The sequence below is a fragment of the Drosophila montana genome, unplaced genomic scaffold (assembly GCF_035044405.1).
Source record: "Drosophila montana isolate Dmon_TW-CO22-7 unplaced genomic scaffold, ASM3504440v1 contig_3848_1, whole genome shotgun sequence".
Classification (NCBI taxonomy): domain Eukaryota; kingdom Metazoa; phylum Arthropoda; class Insecta; order Diptera; family Drosophilidae; genus Drosophila; species Drosophila montana.
The window spans coordinates 2,882,041-2,898,523 of record NW_026998720.1 but is presented as its reverse complement, the minus strand read 5'-3'; the positions used below and the strand labels follow the sequence as shown (position 1 = coordinate 2,898,523).

General features: G+C 38.7%; 1 protein-coding gene across 3 annotated transcripts; it reads right to left on the bottom strand.

The window, feature by feature from the left end:
• Positions 1–1,021: 1,021 nt before the first annotated feature.
• On the bottom strand, positions 1,022–16,311 carry beat-Vb (beaten path Vb). Of its 3 annotated transcripts, none has more exons than XM_064696699.1 (6): positions 15,952–16,311; positions 7,643–7,796; positions 4,630–4,769; positions 2,111–2,244; positions 1,710–2,046; positions 1,022–1,492 (listed from the first exon to the last, which is right to left on the bottom strand). In XM_064696699.1, exons 1-6 carry the CDS (start codon positions 16,001–16,003, stop codon positions 1,296–1,298), a joined length of 1,014 nt encoding a protein of 337 aa, XP_064552769.1. In that variant the 5' UTR covers positions 16,004–16,311; the 3' UTR covers positions 1,022–1,295. The 3 variants fall into 3 exon arrangements, with proteins under 3 accessions (XP_064552769.1, XP_064552768.1, XP_064552770.1); XM_064696698.1 differs by having other exon boundaries at positions 4,630–4,838; positions 15,952–16,309; XM_064696700.1 differs by lacking the exons at positions 4,630–4,769; positions 15,952–16,311 and having other exon boundaries at positions 7,643–7,698.
• Between the last annotated feature and the right edge of the window lie 172 nt (positions 16,312–16,483).

Below are 16,483 nucleotides of genomic sequence, written 5' to 3'. Positions count from 1 at the left end.
TCCCCAAAAGCCTCCAGAGAATCTTGTGCGTATGTTAATCGTGTGAGATGTCAGATTTGACAGATGCTTTCAGGACTTTTCAGGCAAGACACTTTCGGGACAATCGTATGTGATGCGGCGGCTGATACTTAACAGTGCGCTGCATGCTGTAAAATATAACCGGCAGCCAAATAATGCGAATCCCTTTAAATGCAAACAGAAACAAAAATCAATCTGGGCCTGTCAAGAGCTGTAATTGATATGCAATCTGAGTGTTTGGGGTGTGCGCGCGTGTGTCTGTGTGTGTGTGTGAGTGGCAGTTTGGGGTGTTGCTGAATGTATTCGAATGCGGTTGAAGGGGCGGCACATGTAGGTGGTGCCATTAACACATGCTCCAGCAAACACCCAGAGCGTTGCCGGGCGCGCATTTTTGCAGCCACAAACTTGCGTATGCAAAAAGAAATTGCAATTGAATTCATTGAATTCGATTTTAACATGTAATAAAAAGAAAAAAAGTGAGACCGACCATCAGTTGGGATAGATGAGGCCTTCCGTACACGATCGGGCAGTCGGTGTACGACTTTGAGATGCTCTGTGTAGACTTATCTTTGGACATATAAATAAGTCAAGATGGGCAAGATGGACTTAAATACTTTGAACGTTTTTAATCGAATTTTTCTGAATTCATTTGTTATTTTTAAGTTATTAAATAACAGTCAACTGGTTATATATCTATAACTATTGATTAATTTTTTTTTAAATAGTACATTTTACACTATCTTATAATTACTCATAATCTAACAGATACTTACTGTGTTATATGCGTGTATCTTTCAGATACAAATGGTTCTCTTTGCGCTTGTTGCATAAATCTGTTCATAGCGCATATGACCCATACATGGCATATAAAAGAGAGAGAGGCCAATGGCATAGTTAACGGCAATTTTGCGGTAACGGGCTTTTGCGTAGCTCTGTGGGCGTGTTGGGCATGCAAATGCAACTTTTATAGCAGCAATTGAGTAGGAAGTGAAAAAATAACGCGTCGCTTGCATATTTATTGATGACTTTTAATTGTGTATTGCATACGCATACTTACAGACTATTTACACAGTTTAGCTTGCCGCGTCTTAAATTAGGTTGATTAATCTGTACTTATATTTTTCTTATTCTTCTCATAGTGATATACACACATGTGCATAATACACACACATATCAGTTATAGTTGTAGTTGTAAATTCTCACGTGCATTTCAGTTGCTTAAAGCTAGAAAACGGTTTAAAACAGAACAAGAATAAAAACCGAATTAAATGTGAAAACTAACGGTGAAAACTAACGGTTGCAGCTGCTGCTGCTGTTGTTGCTGCTGCCGTCGCCATTTTACAGTGCGTCAACTTCCGTCCGCCATATTGAAATGTCAGCGGCCTGAAGAGCCATTGCGTGCCGATGGCGGCCACCGCTGCGGTTGTCGCGGCCAACAGCAGCTGAGCGCTGAGCAAAGCGATGCGGGGTGCAGCTAAAAGGAATTGGGAAAGGGGGAAAGAATACCGTTGCAATTATATTTATTTATATTGTAAATTGTCCAAATATGCGACCGCTGTCCGTGGATGTTTGAATGTGCATTTATTTTTAATTAGCAGTCGCCACATGTGCGCATCACTTTAGCGGGCACTGTAATTGCGGTCGCATGCATTAAGCCCACCCACCCCACTGTCTGTCCCGTTCCCACTCACCCGACTTGAACTGCTTCTGGTTCTTCAGATCGATGTCATCCCGAAAGAGCAGCGCTTGCAGACTGGTCTCCCGCGTCAGCTGCGGATAGCTCTCGATCTCGGCGACGCAGCGCAGCTCGAGACTCAGACGTGCCGGCGAAATGACGCGCAGCTGTTGTTGTTTCTGTTGCTGTTGTTGTTGCTGCTGTTGTCGCTGCTGCAGCAGTTGCTGCAATTGCAGCTGATGAAAACGCGGATCGTTGGCATAAAAATTGAGCTGCGACACGATGCGTCTCAGATTGTAATCGTGCGCCGCAATTGTTGTCTCCACGCTCGGCTGCAGATCCACCTGGGAGGCCTGCAAGACAAATCCACGTTAGTATGTGTGGGTGTGTGTATGTGTGTGCCAGCTGCCCACTTACCTTGACGCCATTAATATACCAGCTGATCGTGGTCAGGAGACTGGAAAAATCTGTGCTGCAGTTGACCTGCACGAAATCGTCGAAGCGATACATCGAGTGAAAACTGCTGATGAGCGGATTGTTTTGGGGCAGTGCTAGAAAAATGAAGAAAATAAAATGATCGAAGTGTAAGTATTTAGCTTAAAATAAAAAAAAAATTTTTTTTTAAATATGCATCAGACTAAGAATAATAGGGAGATAAGACAACATTTGCACATGTATTTATAAATTATTATTTAAATTATTCAAAATATGAATATTAAAGCATGCAGATAACGGGTAAAAAAAAATTTATTATTATGAAGAAGGCGAAACACTTGAATGAGAAATTTGGGTTCTGCATACGATCGATTGAAAAATATATCTATGTAAAATATAACTTAAGATGGGGTAATCAAGAACGGTAAGATTAACAATTTTAAAGGACGGAAAATGTGTGGAAAAGTGATTTATAAAAATTTAAATTAGTAAACTGGGCACGGGCAAGGCCGGGGACACATCGACTAGTAAATATCTAACAAAATACATTTGTAATATTAAAAAAATTACTAGAAAGAAGGGCTATCTTCGGCACGCCGAAGTTATAATACACTTTTCATAATTATCATAGTGCTTTGCCCGTATCTAAGATGCGCAGGGAAAATAGATAATGCCGAGTGTGGTTAAGATATTTTGAAAAATAAAAAGTTTTGCATACAACTTAATTTTCGACCGATCGTTCCTATGGCAGCTATATGATATAGTAGTCCGGTGTATATAAGATTTTGCTTACATGTAGGGAGCATAGTGAGACCTATAAATGCCGAGTTTGGTCAAGATATCTTGAAAAACAAAAAAATGTTCCATACAACAACTTTATTTTCGACCGATCGTTCCTATGTAAGTTATATGATATAGTGGTCCGATATTGTTGGGATTTTTCATATATATGAAGAGCGGAGTAAAACTAAAAAATAACGAGTTTGGTCAAGATATCTTGATAACCAAGTTTTTCATATAAGAACCTACTTTTTGGCCGATCGTTGCTATGGCAGCTATGATATACTGGTTCGATTTAAAATTGAGAGACTAGTTCGCATATAAACAGACAGACGGACATGGCTTAATCAACTCGGCTGTTGATACTGATCAAGAATATATAAATTTTATGGGGTTGGAGAGGTCTCCTTCTATACGTTAAACATTTCAAGGCATAGTTATAATACCCTATGCAAGGGTATAAAAAAGGTAGGAAAAATGCATTAGTGACAGTTTGAAGGCTAATATTAAAGATGCATTAAACATGCAAATTTTGCAGCTGGTTGGCCCAGTTGATTCCCCTGTTGCTAACATCCTTCCCTCAGCGCAAAGCACCGCGCCCGCCCGCTTCCCTGTTGCTAATGCAGGTCTCGCGAATAAATACAGAACATTCTTGTTGCTTTTTATTTAACAACTTCTCTATTTGCTTTTGATAAATTTTTAAAAATATTTCAGCAGCGTGCAGCGGCTCCCATGTACTACGCAGCGCATCTACAAGATATTTATTTTATATCAGCGAAAAAATAGATGATCATAAAACACATGCACAGTGAGAGCGCAGGCAGCACCAGGACGCGCTGAAACATCCTGCTGTGTGTTAGTGTGTGTGGGCAAAAGTAAAAGCGAAAATAAAAACAAGAAAAACGAGCACACATACACACACACACACACACACACACGCAGAAATCCGCCTGTACATGTATTGCTGGCAGCAGGGACGAAGCGTGCGGCACGGGGCACTCGGCAGCGGAGCTTTTCATTTTAGCGATATCCTTTTTAAGCATAAAGTGCTGCCGTAAATCACAGAGGCGCACACCAACACACACAGTTACACACACACACACGCATATGGGCCGCACACCCGCAGACTCGAGGCAAGCAAGCGCGATTCCTGTGCGCTATTTCAGCGTTCCAGCTACGGAGTTCGTCCGTGTGTGTATGCGTGTGTGTATCTGTGTGGGTGTGTGGCTAGGGATGCGAATCACATGCATCTCTTGGTTACATTTTATGAAAACGTTCGGCTTGCCGCTCGCTGCTCGTTGGTTCTTGCGCGAATACATCCTGCTGCCGGGCTGCTTATCCTGTGCGTGTTGCTGGCTGGCCGTTGCATGCGGCACGTTGCACGCTGTTGCAGCCACTTTGGCCCGCAGTCAGCATATATGCAAAAGGCGCTCTCTCACTGCTCTGCATGTTTCTTGCAGTTTTCTTCGCATGTTGTTTACCATTAAAATATCACGGAAATTACACATTTTACTTGGTTTATGCTGTGCGGCAAGCGCAGCGGGCATTGCCGATGGATAGCGGCAAAAATATTTGCATTACATGCGCGCCCACACACACACACACAAATATAGACAGACACAAACACACGCACACACACATTCGCATGCACTTTAATTTAAGACAAACAATTGAAATTGCATTTTATTACGTATCCGCGCCGTTGGGCGCTGAAATCTTACCCTCAACGCTCATGTTGGCCGCACGCGCTGTTAGTTTGAAGTGGGGCGCATCGCCGGACACTTCACACCTGTAGACGCCCGTCGATTTGATGCCCAACAGATTGAGATCCACACGACACGAGGATTCATTGCATTCGTAGCTATTATCGATCAATTGGATGCCCTGCACGGGAAACTTACGGAAAACGGTCTGCATTAGCGGCGCATATCTGTGTTATTATTTTTTTTTTTGGAATAGAAGCAATAGCAAAAGCGTTAGTTGACCCCAAAAAGGGTTGGCTTTGAGTGGTTCCAAATTGGCCGCAAATTGTGTCAGCTGCCATTTACTGTCCTCTTTTGAGGGGCCTGCATGGTCAGCTGATAATCGGCCCAAAAGGCACGCTAAAAGCTTTTGAGCCATAAATGAAACGAGGCCAGGAAATGGAGATTTTGCACACAAGTGGCTTACATGCACTCAAACACAGCCCGCTCTCTGTGCGTGTATGTGTGTGTGTGTGTGTTTGTGTGATTTCTTCAATTTGTTTTGTATTGTAGATTGTTGCTCATTAATCCCTCAAATACATATTGAATCTATCTGTAGAAAAATCTACAACAAAAGTGTTCAAGTGGAAAACTTGTTCAGCGCTGAACAACAAAAGTGGCTTTAGCACATAAATAAACAAGCTCTGGCTAAGTAAAGTGTGGCTCGACTGGCAAATACCCTATATATTATACACTGTGGCTTTATAGTGCTGTCTGCTTTTTCTGTTGACACCCATTTCATTTAGTTTACTATACTCTATTACGCCATTTCACTGGGTATAAATACTTAAGAGGGAATGCGGCAGGGGCTGGGGCCATTCCAAAGAAATGCTCTCAACTTTTGTGAGCTGTTGTGGTGTTGATAAGTCGCATTGTACGCTGCTTGTTAATAGCTGTTAGCCAGCGTTTGTTGCTTGTCTAAGACCGGGCAGGAGCATACTCAGGGTGGCAGACGGACGGGGCTCGAATTATTTGCGGCTTAGACGCCGTCTGCTGCGGCAGCAAATCAACAAATTTGATAAGCAATATAAACTGGCCTTCCTCCTCTTGTTGCGCTCGATTTGTGGTTGTGGGCCTGGCTCGTTACAAGGGATTTCGTGGCAGCTATTACAGTCGGTGTTTTGTATTTAATGCCTAAGTTTTTCCCATACTTTCTGTACAAAGCCAATAAATACTCGCCTAAACTAAGGATAAAATAAACTACATGGATATATGGGCTAAAGACAGCAGATCTTGGCAAAAAATAATTACATTTTAATTTATTTTATTTGTTGATTAATAAGATTTATAGCGCATACAAAGGAGGTTGGGCGAGATCACACTTTACTGTAAACGCCAAGCAAAACTTTCAACTCATTCAAAGGCTTAAATACAGAGCGACAGTTAAATTAAATGATATACAGACCAATAAGAGAACCGCAAGAAAGTTAACGGCTGAGTTGCGTGTGCACAAGCGAGACAGGCATATGATTTTCTGCAAGCCTGCGATCAAAGATCAGCTCTGTGGCTTAAGAGAGCAGATAGATTACGCAATAGCGCAGCTTTAGTGCGAGCGAGATAGGCATAGGCTTAACATGCTGTGCTGTGCACGTGTGAGTTGTGGCTTAGACAATGGCGCCCGTAACTGTTATAAGTTGTTATATACACAAATCGAAATGCAGTCAAAGCTGACAAAAAAGTTAACACAGAAAGAGGTTGGCAAATAGTATATATATATATATATATATATATATGCTGAACACTCAGACAATACTCGCGTTCTCCTACTCAAAAAAAAAACACGCCAATTGAAAGTTACTTTGCCTGCTGTGCGAAAATTATTAGTTTTGAGCCAATTTTGGCGCTGTTTGCGCTTCAAGCAAAAAATAAAAAGTGCACATAAATATATATATTGCGCATGTTTCAGCCTTTCAAAGTTTTTGTTTACATTAATTTGCAGTTGCATTACAAGTGCAAGTAAAATTGCAATTGGCTACAGTTGACTTTTCACGTGCAGCGGCTGTTGCTGCTGTCTAATTAAAACTTTCGCTTAGCAGGCAGCCCCCTTTTTACTTACTTGGGGTTGCAGGCATATGTGTCTGTGTGTCTCTGTGTGTGTGTGTGTATGTGTACACAGCACCTAAGCGCTACTCATTCTCATTTTTAATTAAGCAAAACGCGAAGCAGTCACTTGAGATTTTTCATTACGCTGCAGTGCAAATACTCGCATACTAACATATGTATATGTCGATGTGGGTGTGTATATGTCTATGACTGAGTTTCATCTGATGCTGCTAATGATTATGACTCATATGCGGCAATATATTAATGATGCTGAAGTCTGTCCAACTCTCGATTGCACATTTACCATTTGAAGTGGTCGTCTTGAGGTCAAATTGGCATTTAATAATCATTTCGGTTGGCTTCTGGCACAGCTCACGAACAGATACCAGCTCCTATGGCAATTAGTTGGCTTTCTTGTCGCCTGTCTGGCGACTGCCACTGCTACTGCCAACAGCTGTGGCATAAATATTACATGCCGCTTACGTGTAAAGGTTGAAATACGCAAGTGAGTGATGGCTGTTGCCGAGCCACACGACTAAAAGCCTATAAACCCAAAACGGGGGCAACCACAACAGAGTATTTCATATGGTAGGACATTTAAATTAATTTGCCATAGCATAAACGAACCAACGTAAATTAATTTATTTAATAATTCATTAGGCAAGAAAGTCGCCTGACAATGAACATATTTATGTGGCGAATGTGTGTGGGGCGTGTGTTGGGGTGTCTGTGTTTGAGGGTGTGTGGGTGTAACTGGGACTGGTTATGACTACGAGCTGGCGCTTCGCCCAGGGCTATGGCACGGATTTCAATGCATTTGACAGCTGCGCAGCCTCGCAAAAATAACAAAATAAATATCATAAATTATAAATGCACACACACGCACAGTCTGTCTGCTCAGCGTGTGTGTGTGGTGTATGCGCGCGTGTGTGTTTGTGTGTTTACTTACCTAAAAAACTCGCTGTCGTTTTTGTACCACTTAACCGAATTTAACGTGTGACCACTTATGTCATAGCTGCAGGATAATGTCACGTTATCACGAAAATCAACAATTTGTGGCACATTGATGTCAGTCACAAGTAGACACTGAATGCGTCGCATAGCTGCCAAGAGAGAGAGAGAGAGAAAGAGAGAGAGAGAAAGAGAGATAGAGTATGAGTAAGTTGGAATACGTGAGGTAAACAGCAGCCAGCAGCGTTATTCGATAAAAAAAAACGTCAGATAAACTGATGAAAAATGTCATAAAAATGCTGTACAAAATATAACGAAACAAAAATATTTTGCATTTGCCAGCTTTAAAATTGTAGATGTGCGTGCGAGTGTGTGTGTGTGTGTTTGAGTGACACAAATAAAACTGCATCAGAGATTATGATCGTGGTAAAAAGAATAATTTCAGGCTGAATTGCATAAATATGTATGCGTTTGTTGGGTCAAATGCTAATTGCAGCTGTGTGCATGTGGGTTATTTCAATGTTAAGGCTTTCAAAGAATTTTCATTTTTTTTAACTTTGTAATCTCTTGTTGGGAATCTTTATATGTATCAGTGATATGTGTAATATTGCATTGGATAAACAACTGACCATCTGATATATGATTTGCTCTTGCAAATGCTTCCTTTAAATTGCCTTTCTATGCGATTTTCATGGTCTCAACGAACATTAAGATGTTGATATTCTTTTTTACTTGTATGCTAGGAATCATAGTAAACATTTTCATTGCCAAAATGAATTTGTCTTTTTGCATCTACTTGTAATATCAAAGAGAAAAGAAGTGGGCAGATTTCAACTGTGTTTCTTTCTTTGTACAATCACAATGTCTTTCACAAGCTTTTATTGTTTCTCATTTCTCTTAGGCTCTTTACTCCGTATCTATTGTTTTTTATGTAACTCTCTCTTACTTTTTGTTACTTTCTCATTCTTTTACTTCCCTAATTGATAACTCTTACAGCCAGATTTGACTCATTAAATCATTAACATGCAAATCCGTTACTTCAACTCATGAAATACTCATAGAAAGGCGACACACATTTACTCTACACGCATTCTTTTGCAGAATATCTGCTTTATTATGAATAAATTAAATTAATGCTTCAAATTAAATACTTTTAAATTGCTTAAATAGATAAGCACATTAGTTGCAAAAATTTAAAGTAAATGTTTGTGGAGACAAATTAACATAAAAAGAAATTAAGCAAAACTGGCAGACAAAATGGGAAACAGACAAATTTTGCAGCACAAAAACTGACGCACAACTTCTAATTGAATGAACTTGTAAAAATGCTCAACATCTGAAGTGACACAGCAAAAAAACAAAAATAAAAAAACATAAAATAAAAGAGAGAAAGGAAAAAGGACAACAACAAAGTGTGCTAAACGTTTTTATCCAACAGCAACAACAACAGGAAGAAAACCGCGCGTGGGTTTCACAAATTGTGGAACGCTTTTAAGTGGAAACAGACAGCTGAAAAGGAAATGGCAGCAACAAAAAAAAAGTGGTTAATATCATTAGCTGCATTTATTGTTATTGTTGTTGTTGCTACAGTTAGTGGGGCAACTGCTTATTGCAACTCTGCTTCTTGCCGAGCGAGCGCGCGAAAAGTTGTCGCAAATTTCCATAATCTTGGCCATGTCGCTGCACAGTTGGCGAATCGGAGCACTGTGCTGCATGATAAGCAACAATTTAATGCCAAGCAAGGACGACAATTTGCAACTTGTCTGCATAATTTTTGTTGCCTGCAAATGGCATTAGGCAACAGCGGCAGCAACAAGCAGCAGCAGCAGCAGCAGCAGCAGCAGCACTCGTGAATTTAATTTGTTGCACTTTACAGTTGGAATATCTCGAGGTGTGGCGGCAAAAAGTTGAAGAGCGCGTTAGAGAGAGAGAGGGAGAGATAGAGCGAGAGAGGGTGACCAGGAAAGGGAGAGGCAGATGTTGCTCGTTTACCTTGCAGCAGCCATTAGAATTTCTTAAAAAATTTTACAAAAAAAAAAAAAAAGACTACCTTGTGGCATATCTTCAGATATATATTTATATATATATATTGCGTGACAGATTGCACTCGGGTGTCTGTCTATGAAATCGGAGCTTTTTATTCTGTTTTATGCATTGTCAATGGCAGCAAACAAACTGAAAACTTGTTTAAAGTTTCAATAGACAAACAAACAAAAGTGCCTCACAGACGACAAAGAGGCGGATCTGCCTCAGGCAAGCCATGCATGCTGCATGCCGCATGCTGCAAGCCGGGTCTGAGTGTGACACGAGTCTTTTGAAGCATGTCAAAGCTGCTGACTAGCAGTAACATGAAACAGAGGCAGCAGCAACAACAACAGCAACAAGAACAACTACAACAACAGAAGCAGCAACAACAACAAAAACGATAACAACGACAACGGCAAACACATTTGCAAATGGCAGCGGCAACCGCAGCTTAATGACAGCCCCACAACACAGAAACACGCACACTCACAAACACATAGTCAACCGAGGGGTGAGCGGTGTCATGGGGACATATCGGGAAAAGTTCACCTGCGTGGCAAAAGGCATGACAGCTGTATCTGTGACCAAGAAGGCGAGGGCAGGTATGTGTGTGTGTGCCTTGTGTTTATGCACAGTTAACTTCTGGGTTACGCCCTAGTAATACCCTTGCTAAATATATCGTACCTAATTAATAGTAATTTAATACGAACTTAAATCGCTTTAGGTCAAATTTATTAATTTACCTATTCTTCTTTTGTAAAATATGATAGAGAATTGTATTGTTTAGAATAAAAGATTATATATTTAAATATTAATTTGATTATTATATGGAATTTGAGTATATAATTAAATATTAAATATTTAACTATAATTTATATTAAAATGTTATGTATATTTTGTTTAGGTATTTAATTATTTATTTTATGGACATTTTGAAAATATTACTAAATATTTAAATATTAATATAAATTATAAATATATATTTATTTTATTCTATTTTAGAAATATAAAACATCCATAAAAAAAAAATATAAATATAATACAATGTATTAAAAGCTGTGCTCCTTTTTATAACAAAAGAGTTGATAGGTCTATATGATAAAAAATATTTATATTTTTAAGTTAAGTTTCCTGCTTTAGCTTAAGAATTTATAAGTAAGTTTATCTTGGGAACTGACCACATCTCCAATTTGAATTAATTTTTATTATAAACATTTTAGATTTTCTTTTGTTTTTAATTTTATTAGCTAAGGGATAATTATATACTTTGTGGAGTTGCAATAATCTTATGCGTGACATAACCCTTTTATGGATAGTGAATGATATATGTTTTTTATTATAAAGATATATTTAATTTGGTCAACCCAGCAAAAGGATATACATATGTGTGAGCTTGCAATCCAAAGTGACTCAATAACTATAAAACTTTAAGCTTTAACCTTTTTGATAGTCTTAAACTTAGTAATCATATACCGTATGAGTTTAAAAACACCCTGAGGAAAATAAAATAGTCTCAGCAAGTATTCAAGGTATCCAATCGAATCAATCTCACATATACACAGAAGTCTCACAGACCTCTTCTAAGGAAATAAATTATAAGATATATATGTTATATATCGGATCATTATACCTCTCGCTTAAACAAAAGTTATGACATGCCCAGCTAGGGTATTCAAATAAGTACAACAAATACAACCGAGGCAACTTTTTGCACGGCAATCAACGCACTTAAGCAAAGTTTTTGCTGCCTCAATTTGATTGTTGCTCTTGCTCAACTCTGTGTGTGTGTGTGTGTATAGGTATTACTTATGTATAACTACGGCAGCTTGTCTGCTGCTTTGTCTGTTTGCTTGGCTGATTGTTGCACAGCTGTTCGCTTGTGGCTTACAACGTGGAAGCCGCAGCACGAGGCACGCAGCTCGCAGCAAGAAAAGACGATATTTCCCTTAGCCATGAAAATACCTAAAGAAAGTCAAGCGAGCCGTCCTTTTTATTTTTATTTTTTGTTTTGAATTTTATTTAAGGCATGCAGCGCATAGTTTCTGCGCTTGACTCCATGTTGACTGGATAATGCAAATTGTCTGCCTTGAAAAGTAGGCAACACAAAAGTTTCTCTGCTTTGCTGCCGCTACTGATGTTGTTGTTGTTGCTGCTGCTGGCTGCTGCTGCAGATTTAGCCAATTTAAATCTGGCTAGAACCGTTCGCTGCTTACGATAAACGCCAGAGCAGACAAATCTGCACGGGCCCAGGCATAAAGAAATGCCAAGCATCTATAATTTGCATATAAATGCGACAACGCTTCGAGCACCACGCAGTCGTCCGAGCGGCTGTTTGTTTTGGGTTTGAGTTTTTTCTCTTGTATATACCCTGTACACATAGCATAGGATGTATTGGTTTGGAGCCACACGGGCAGAGCTGTGGGCTTTAAAAGTGTAAATTTAGTTCTCACAATCATTTTCTTTGAAGAAGAAATTTGAAATTTGTATAAGTCACGGTTGGGGGAAGTAGCAAAGGCATAAAAGTGAATAAAAGTAACTAATAAATATGTGACTTGCAGCTGCTTACAGGGTATCTTACCGCCTCGCGACTCGAATGCACTTCTTTCTTTGGCTTTTAGCTGGGGTTCAACTTGTGGCAGGCGAACACAAATAAAGATGCTAATCTCACTAAAGCATAGTTGCGCCACAACAACAACAAAAATTGAGCAGCTAAATGGCATACAAAAAAGCTAAAATAAATAGACGTAGCTGCTGTCTGGCAAGCTATGCGACGAGCGTTAAGCTAGAACTGAGATTCCTTAGCTGCTGCTGTTGGTAGTTGTTGTTGTTGTTGCTGTTGCTGTTGTTGCTGCTGCTGTTGTTGTTGGTATTTTCTTTAAAATCCATTTGGTATGCAGCAGCCATAACAACAACAACAGCTATGCAAAACATCAAAGTTTAAACTTGATTTTGGGTGCGGCTGTTTGGCTTTCACATTGGTTTTGTTGCATGCCACACAGCCTTACCGCCTCAGACACTGGCTGCACATTAGTGCCAGTTTTTGGCCACATGACAGTTGGCTAGCCACTCCCACCAAACAATTTACAAGAATTTACAATAAAAAACCAACACTCACACACACACACATACACGCACAATTGCAATTGTGAGACGGGAGCGCGAGCGGGGGCGGGGGTGTGTCTTCGGCTCGTACAAACATCATTTACTTTTGCCACCCAAATCGCACACTTAATAAAATTGAAGACACTTGTAAAATAGGCAATTTGTTTAAATAAACTTTATGGCACTTGAGGCAAGCGTCTGAGCGACCCAACTGTCAGCAAGTCAGCCCCCTCGCCACCCAGCTACACCGACGTCTTGCGAACGCCTCGGCCAGGCACTTGTAGCCAAATATTTATTTTCTTGGCATGTCCTTGCCAGAGACAAACTTCCCGCCTTATTCACTCTTTGGCAGTAAATTTTAAAAGCGTCTATAAATTTTAGAAAAGTGCAAATAAAATATAGCGCAAGTTTTTATGCCTGTTGTGAGTGTGTTTATGTGTGTGTGTATGTGTGTGTGGGTAAATCCTTTAAGGCGTACTCCAAAATAAAATTGTCACATTTATGTTTCCTTTATGTAAATTTTTTCTCTCGTTGTGCCTCTCTTGACGCGCCTGCTGCTGCTGCTTCCTCTGCCATTAGCCTGCTGTTTGTCAGCCTGGCGTGGAATGTCCTTCGAATGCTTGAAGCTAGCCCAGAAAATCTTTAAACAATGCCTACAAAAAACTATGCAAATTTCTCTGTGCTTGTGTGCGTGTGTGTGGTATTCTGTTTTTCGCTCACATTTGAATTGATTCGCTTTTTATACAGCAAAATTTTCCGCTTTGACAAGCTTTATATATTCTTGCTAATCTATTTGCAAATATTTATGGAGGTTTTCCCCATAAGTGAATTCTGTTATCTTTGGGTTGATTTAGTTGACCTATCCTTGTAGATAATTAACAATTGCACGAATATATTTTCGAGTTAATAAAGTAAGCCAATGCTAAAAAGTTTTTGCGCTTATTGAGGCATGCAGTTGTTGGGTTTGGTTGGAATATATTAAGAAGAAATATGGTATTTTACAACTATTTTTCTTATGGGGTGTATATGATATAGTGGTACGATGAGATAGATAGATAGTAAGGCCTCCGACAAATAATTGGATCTATGCCAAGTCTTAGTTTTAACTTTATAAGTAAATAAACTTTACGGACGTGTACATAATTGTACGATTTTATTGTGTTTAGTTTTGTATATTTGATGCTGGTAATATCTAAAAATATAAACATTTGGTTATTATATTTTTATTTAATTAAACACAAACTCTAGCCAGCTGGACATTTAGCTAGAAATATAATAAATAAATATGTCCTGAGTTTATTAAATATCCCTATTTTCGCTAAACATTGCCAGCAATATATAAATAATTTTTCGTGAACAATATTTTGCAACAATTTCAAAGCTAGGCTTATTACAAATAATAATAACAACAGAATATAATATATAAAAATAAACACCAGAAAATATTTAAGGGATGGACTGCTGCATCGATATAGTATTCTTTTTACAAATAAAGTGAGGTCTCTTATTTGTATTAATAATAATAATAACGATAGTTACAATAATAATAATAATGCAAATATCCATCCATAAAAATTGTATGCTTTTATAATATAATATTGATAGTAATAATAAGAAACCAATAATAAAAAAAAATAATAGTAATATTAATAATAATAATAATAATACTTATAACGATAATAATAATAATAATAATTAAAATAATAATAATAGTAATGATAATAGCTTGCCGGACAGGCAATAAATTTTGCCCCATCGCTTTATCCTATCTACTATTTTCATAATTTCATATATTGAATAATTAGGAAGACATACGTTTTTGTCGACCATTAATAAATAAATAAATAATAATAAACATTGTTGGCATGCTAATTGTGCATTTCTTTCACTTATTTAAAATTAAAATTATTAAATTTTATTTCTCTTATTAAACTAAAACATTTATATCTGATGATAATCGGATAATTCTGTGCTTCAAATTGTAATTTTTTGACAGGTTCAAAGATATATATAGCAATATGATTCAGGACATTTACAGTCTTAAAGTCAGTGTTCTACAGTCACGGTTTGAGAGTCACGAGTCCTCCGGTCGGCGGCGTCCAACTGATTATGTTTAGATTGGTTTCCCTTTGATTGGCTTTCGAATCTACAACGCAATGCAGGTTATTCTTAGCTTTATAGCTTGAAATGCTTTAAGCCCGAATTGATACATTTTTATATTAAATCCTTAATACTCTTTAGGCATTCCAGTTGACGTTTGTCAAGTCTGCCTGACAAGTGAACGTTTTAAATTTTTTTTGTATTTATACTTTATTTATTTTCTTTGTTTTTTGCTGCTGTCTTAAAGTTTGTTTTTACATAAGTTTGCCATGTTTTCTTTGCTGTCAGCTACGGTATTCGCTTGGAGTGCAGACAAATTGCTCTGGGAAAATGGAAAAATGTTGGAAAAGCGCAGAAGTGACACACACCGAAGCGCAATTGAAAAATCCAATTACTAATGCATTTTGCCCCGCTGCATTTGAAACAGAATGCATTTGACCCCAAACTGCGACCTTAACTTTAATGCTGCAACATTAAACTAATGCTGATACAAATATTTAAAATAATAAATAATTGTTATTGTAATGAGATTTATGGGAGACTTTTTGCCGATTGGAGTTTTATTGCGGGCTGGGCACAATAATTGAAAGTGTATTTAAAAAACAATTTAGTGGCATGAAATTTGCATAAATTTTTGCGGTCTCGCCCAGTGCCATATTTACACACGCACAACAACAAAAATAAAAGGAACAACAAACACATTTATTGCTATGCTAATTTCTGAGTTTGGGTCACAACAGCAACAAAAGGCAAGTGCACAAAAGCGCAAAGCGGAAACGGAAATGCCTAAATGACTTTTCATGGTGTCGCAGCTGAAGGGCAGCGGGCCAAGGCGCACAGTGCGTGCGTGTGTGTGTTGTATGGTTGTGTGCGTGTGTGTGCGTGTGCGTTTAAGTCAACCGCAAAGTTGGCCACGTCGTCGACTTTGTCGTAAAAAAGGTTGAACAGCTTAAAGGGATTAAAAGCAAAAGGCAATAAAATGAAAAGTTTCAAATATTTTTATTATTATTACCGGTCTCCCGGACCTTGGAGTCGGGTCTGCACAAAAGCCTCGACTTTAAAGCTATATCAGAAACTTACCCAGCAGCATATTTAATATGCCCAGCTGCAGCAGCCAGCGGCCATAATCCATTGCGTGCGCGTGTGTGAGTGTTTGTCCTTTCAGGTCCTTCCTGCCGCCAAACTAAGCCGCAAACGAAAACTTTCCGGCCGGCATATTTCTATATTTTGTCGCAAACTCTTTGAACATATTATACTTTGCACTATCGTCTGTTATGATTATGTATATAGTCTCGGTATCGACAAGTGCCATTAACAGGCCAACAAATTGAAACAAGCTTCGAGTCCTGCTTCCTCTTTTTTTGCCCCAAAATTTTAGCATTCGCTGTTGGCGTTTGGTTTTTTGTCTTATTTTTGTATTTTTCCTACTATGTTTTAAGGTTATTAAATTCGAAAAGTTTTTTGGCGTCAAAGTGCGGCGTTCTGTGCAGCACACACGCCCACACGTCCAGACACACCCACTCCCAAACACGCACATACATGCACGCACACACACACATGCACACATACACATTCATGCAGTCAAACACACACGGCATTTTCTATAGCGTGG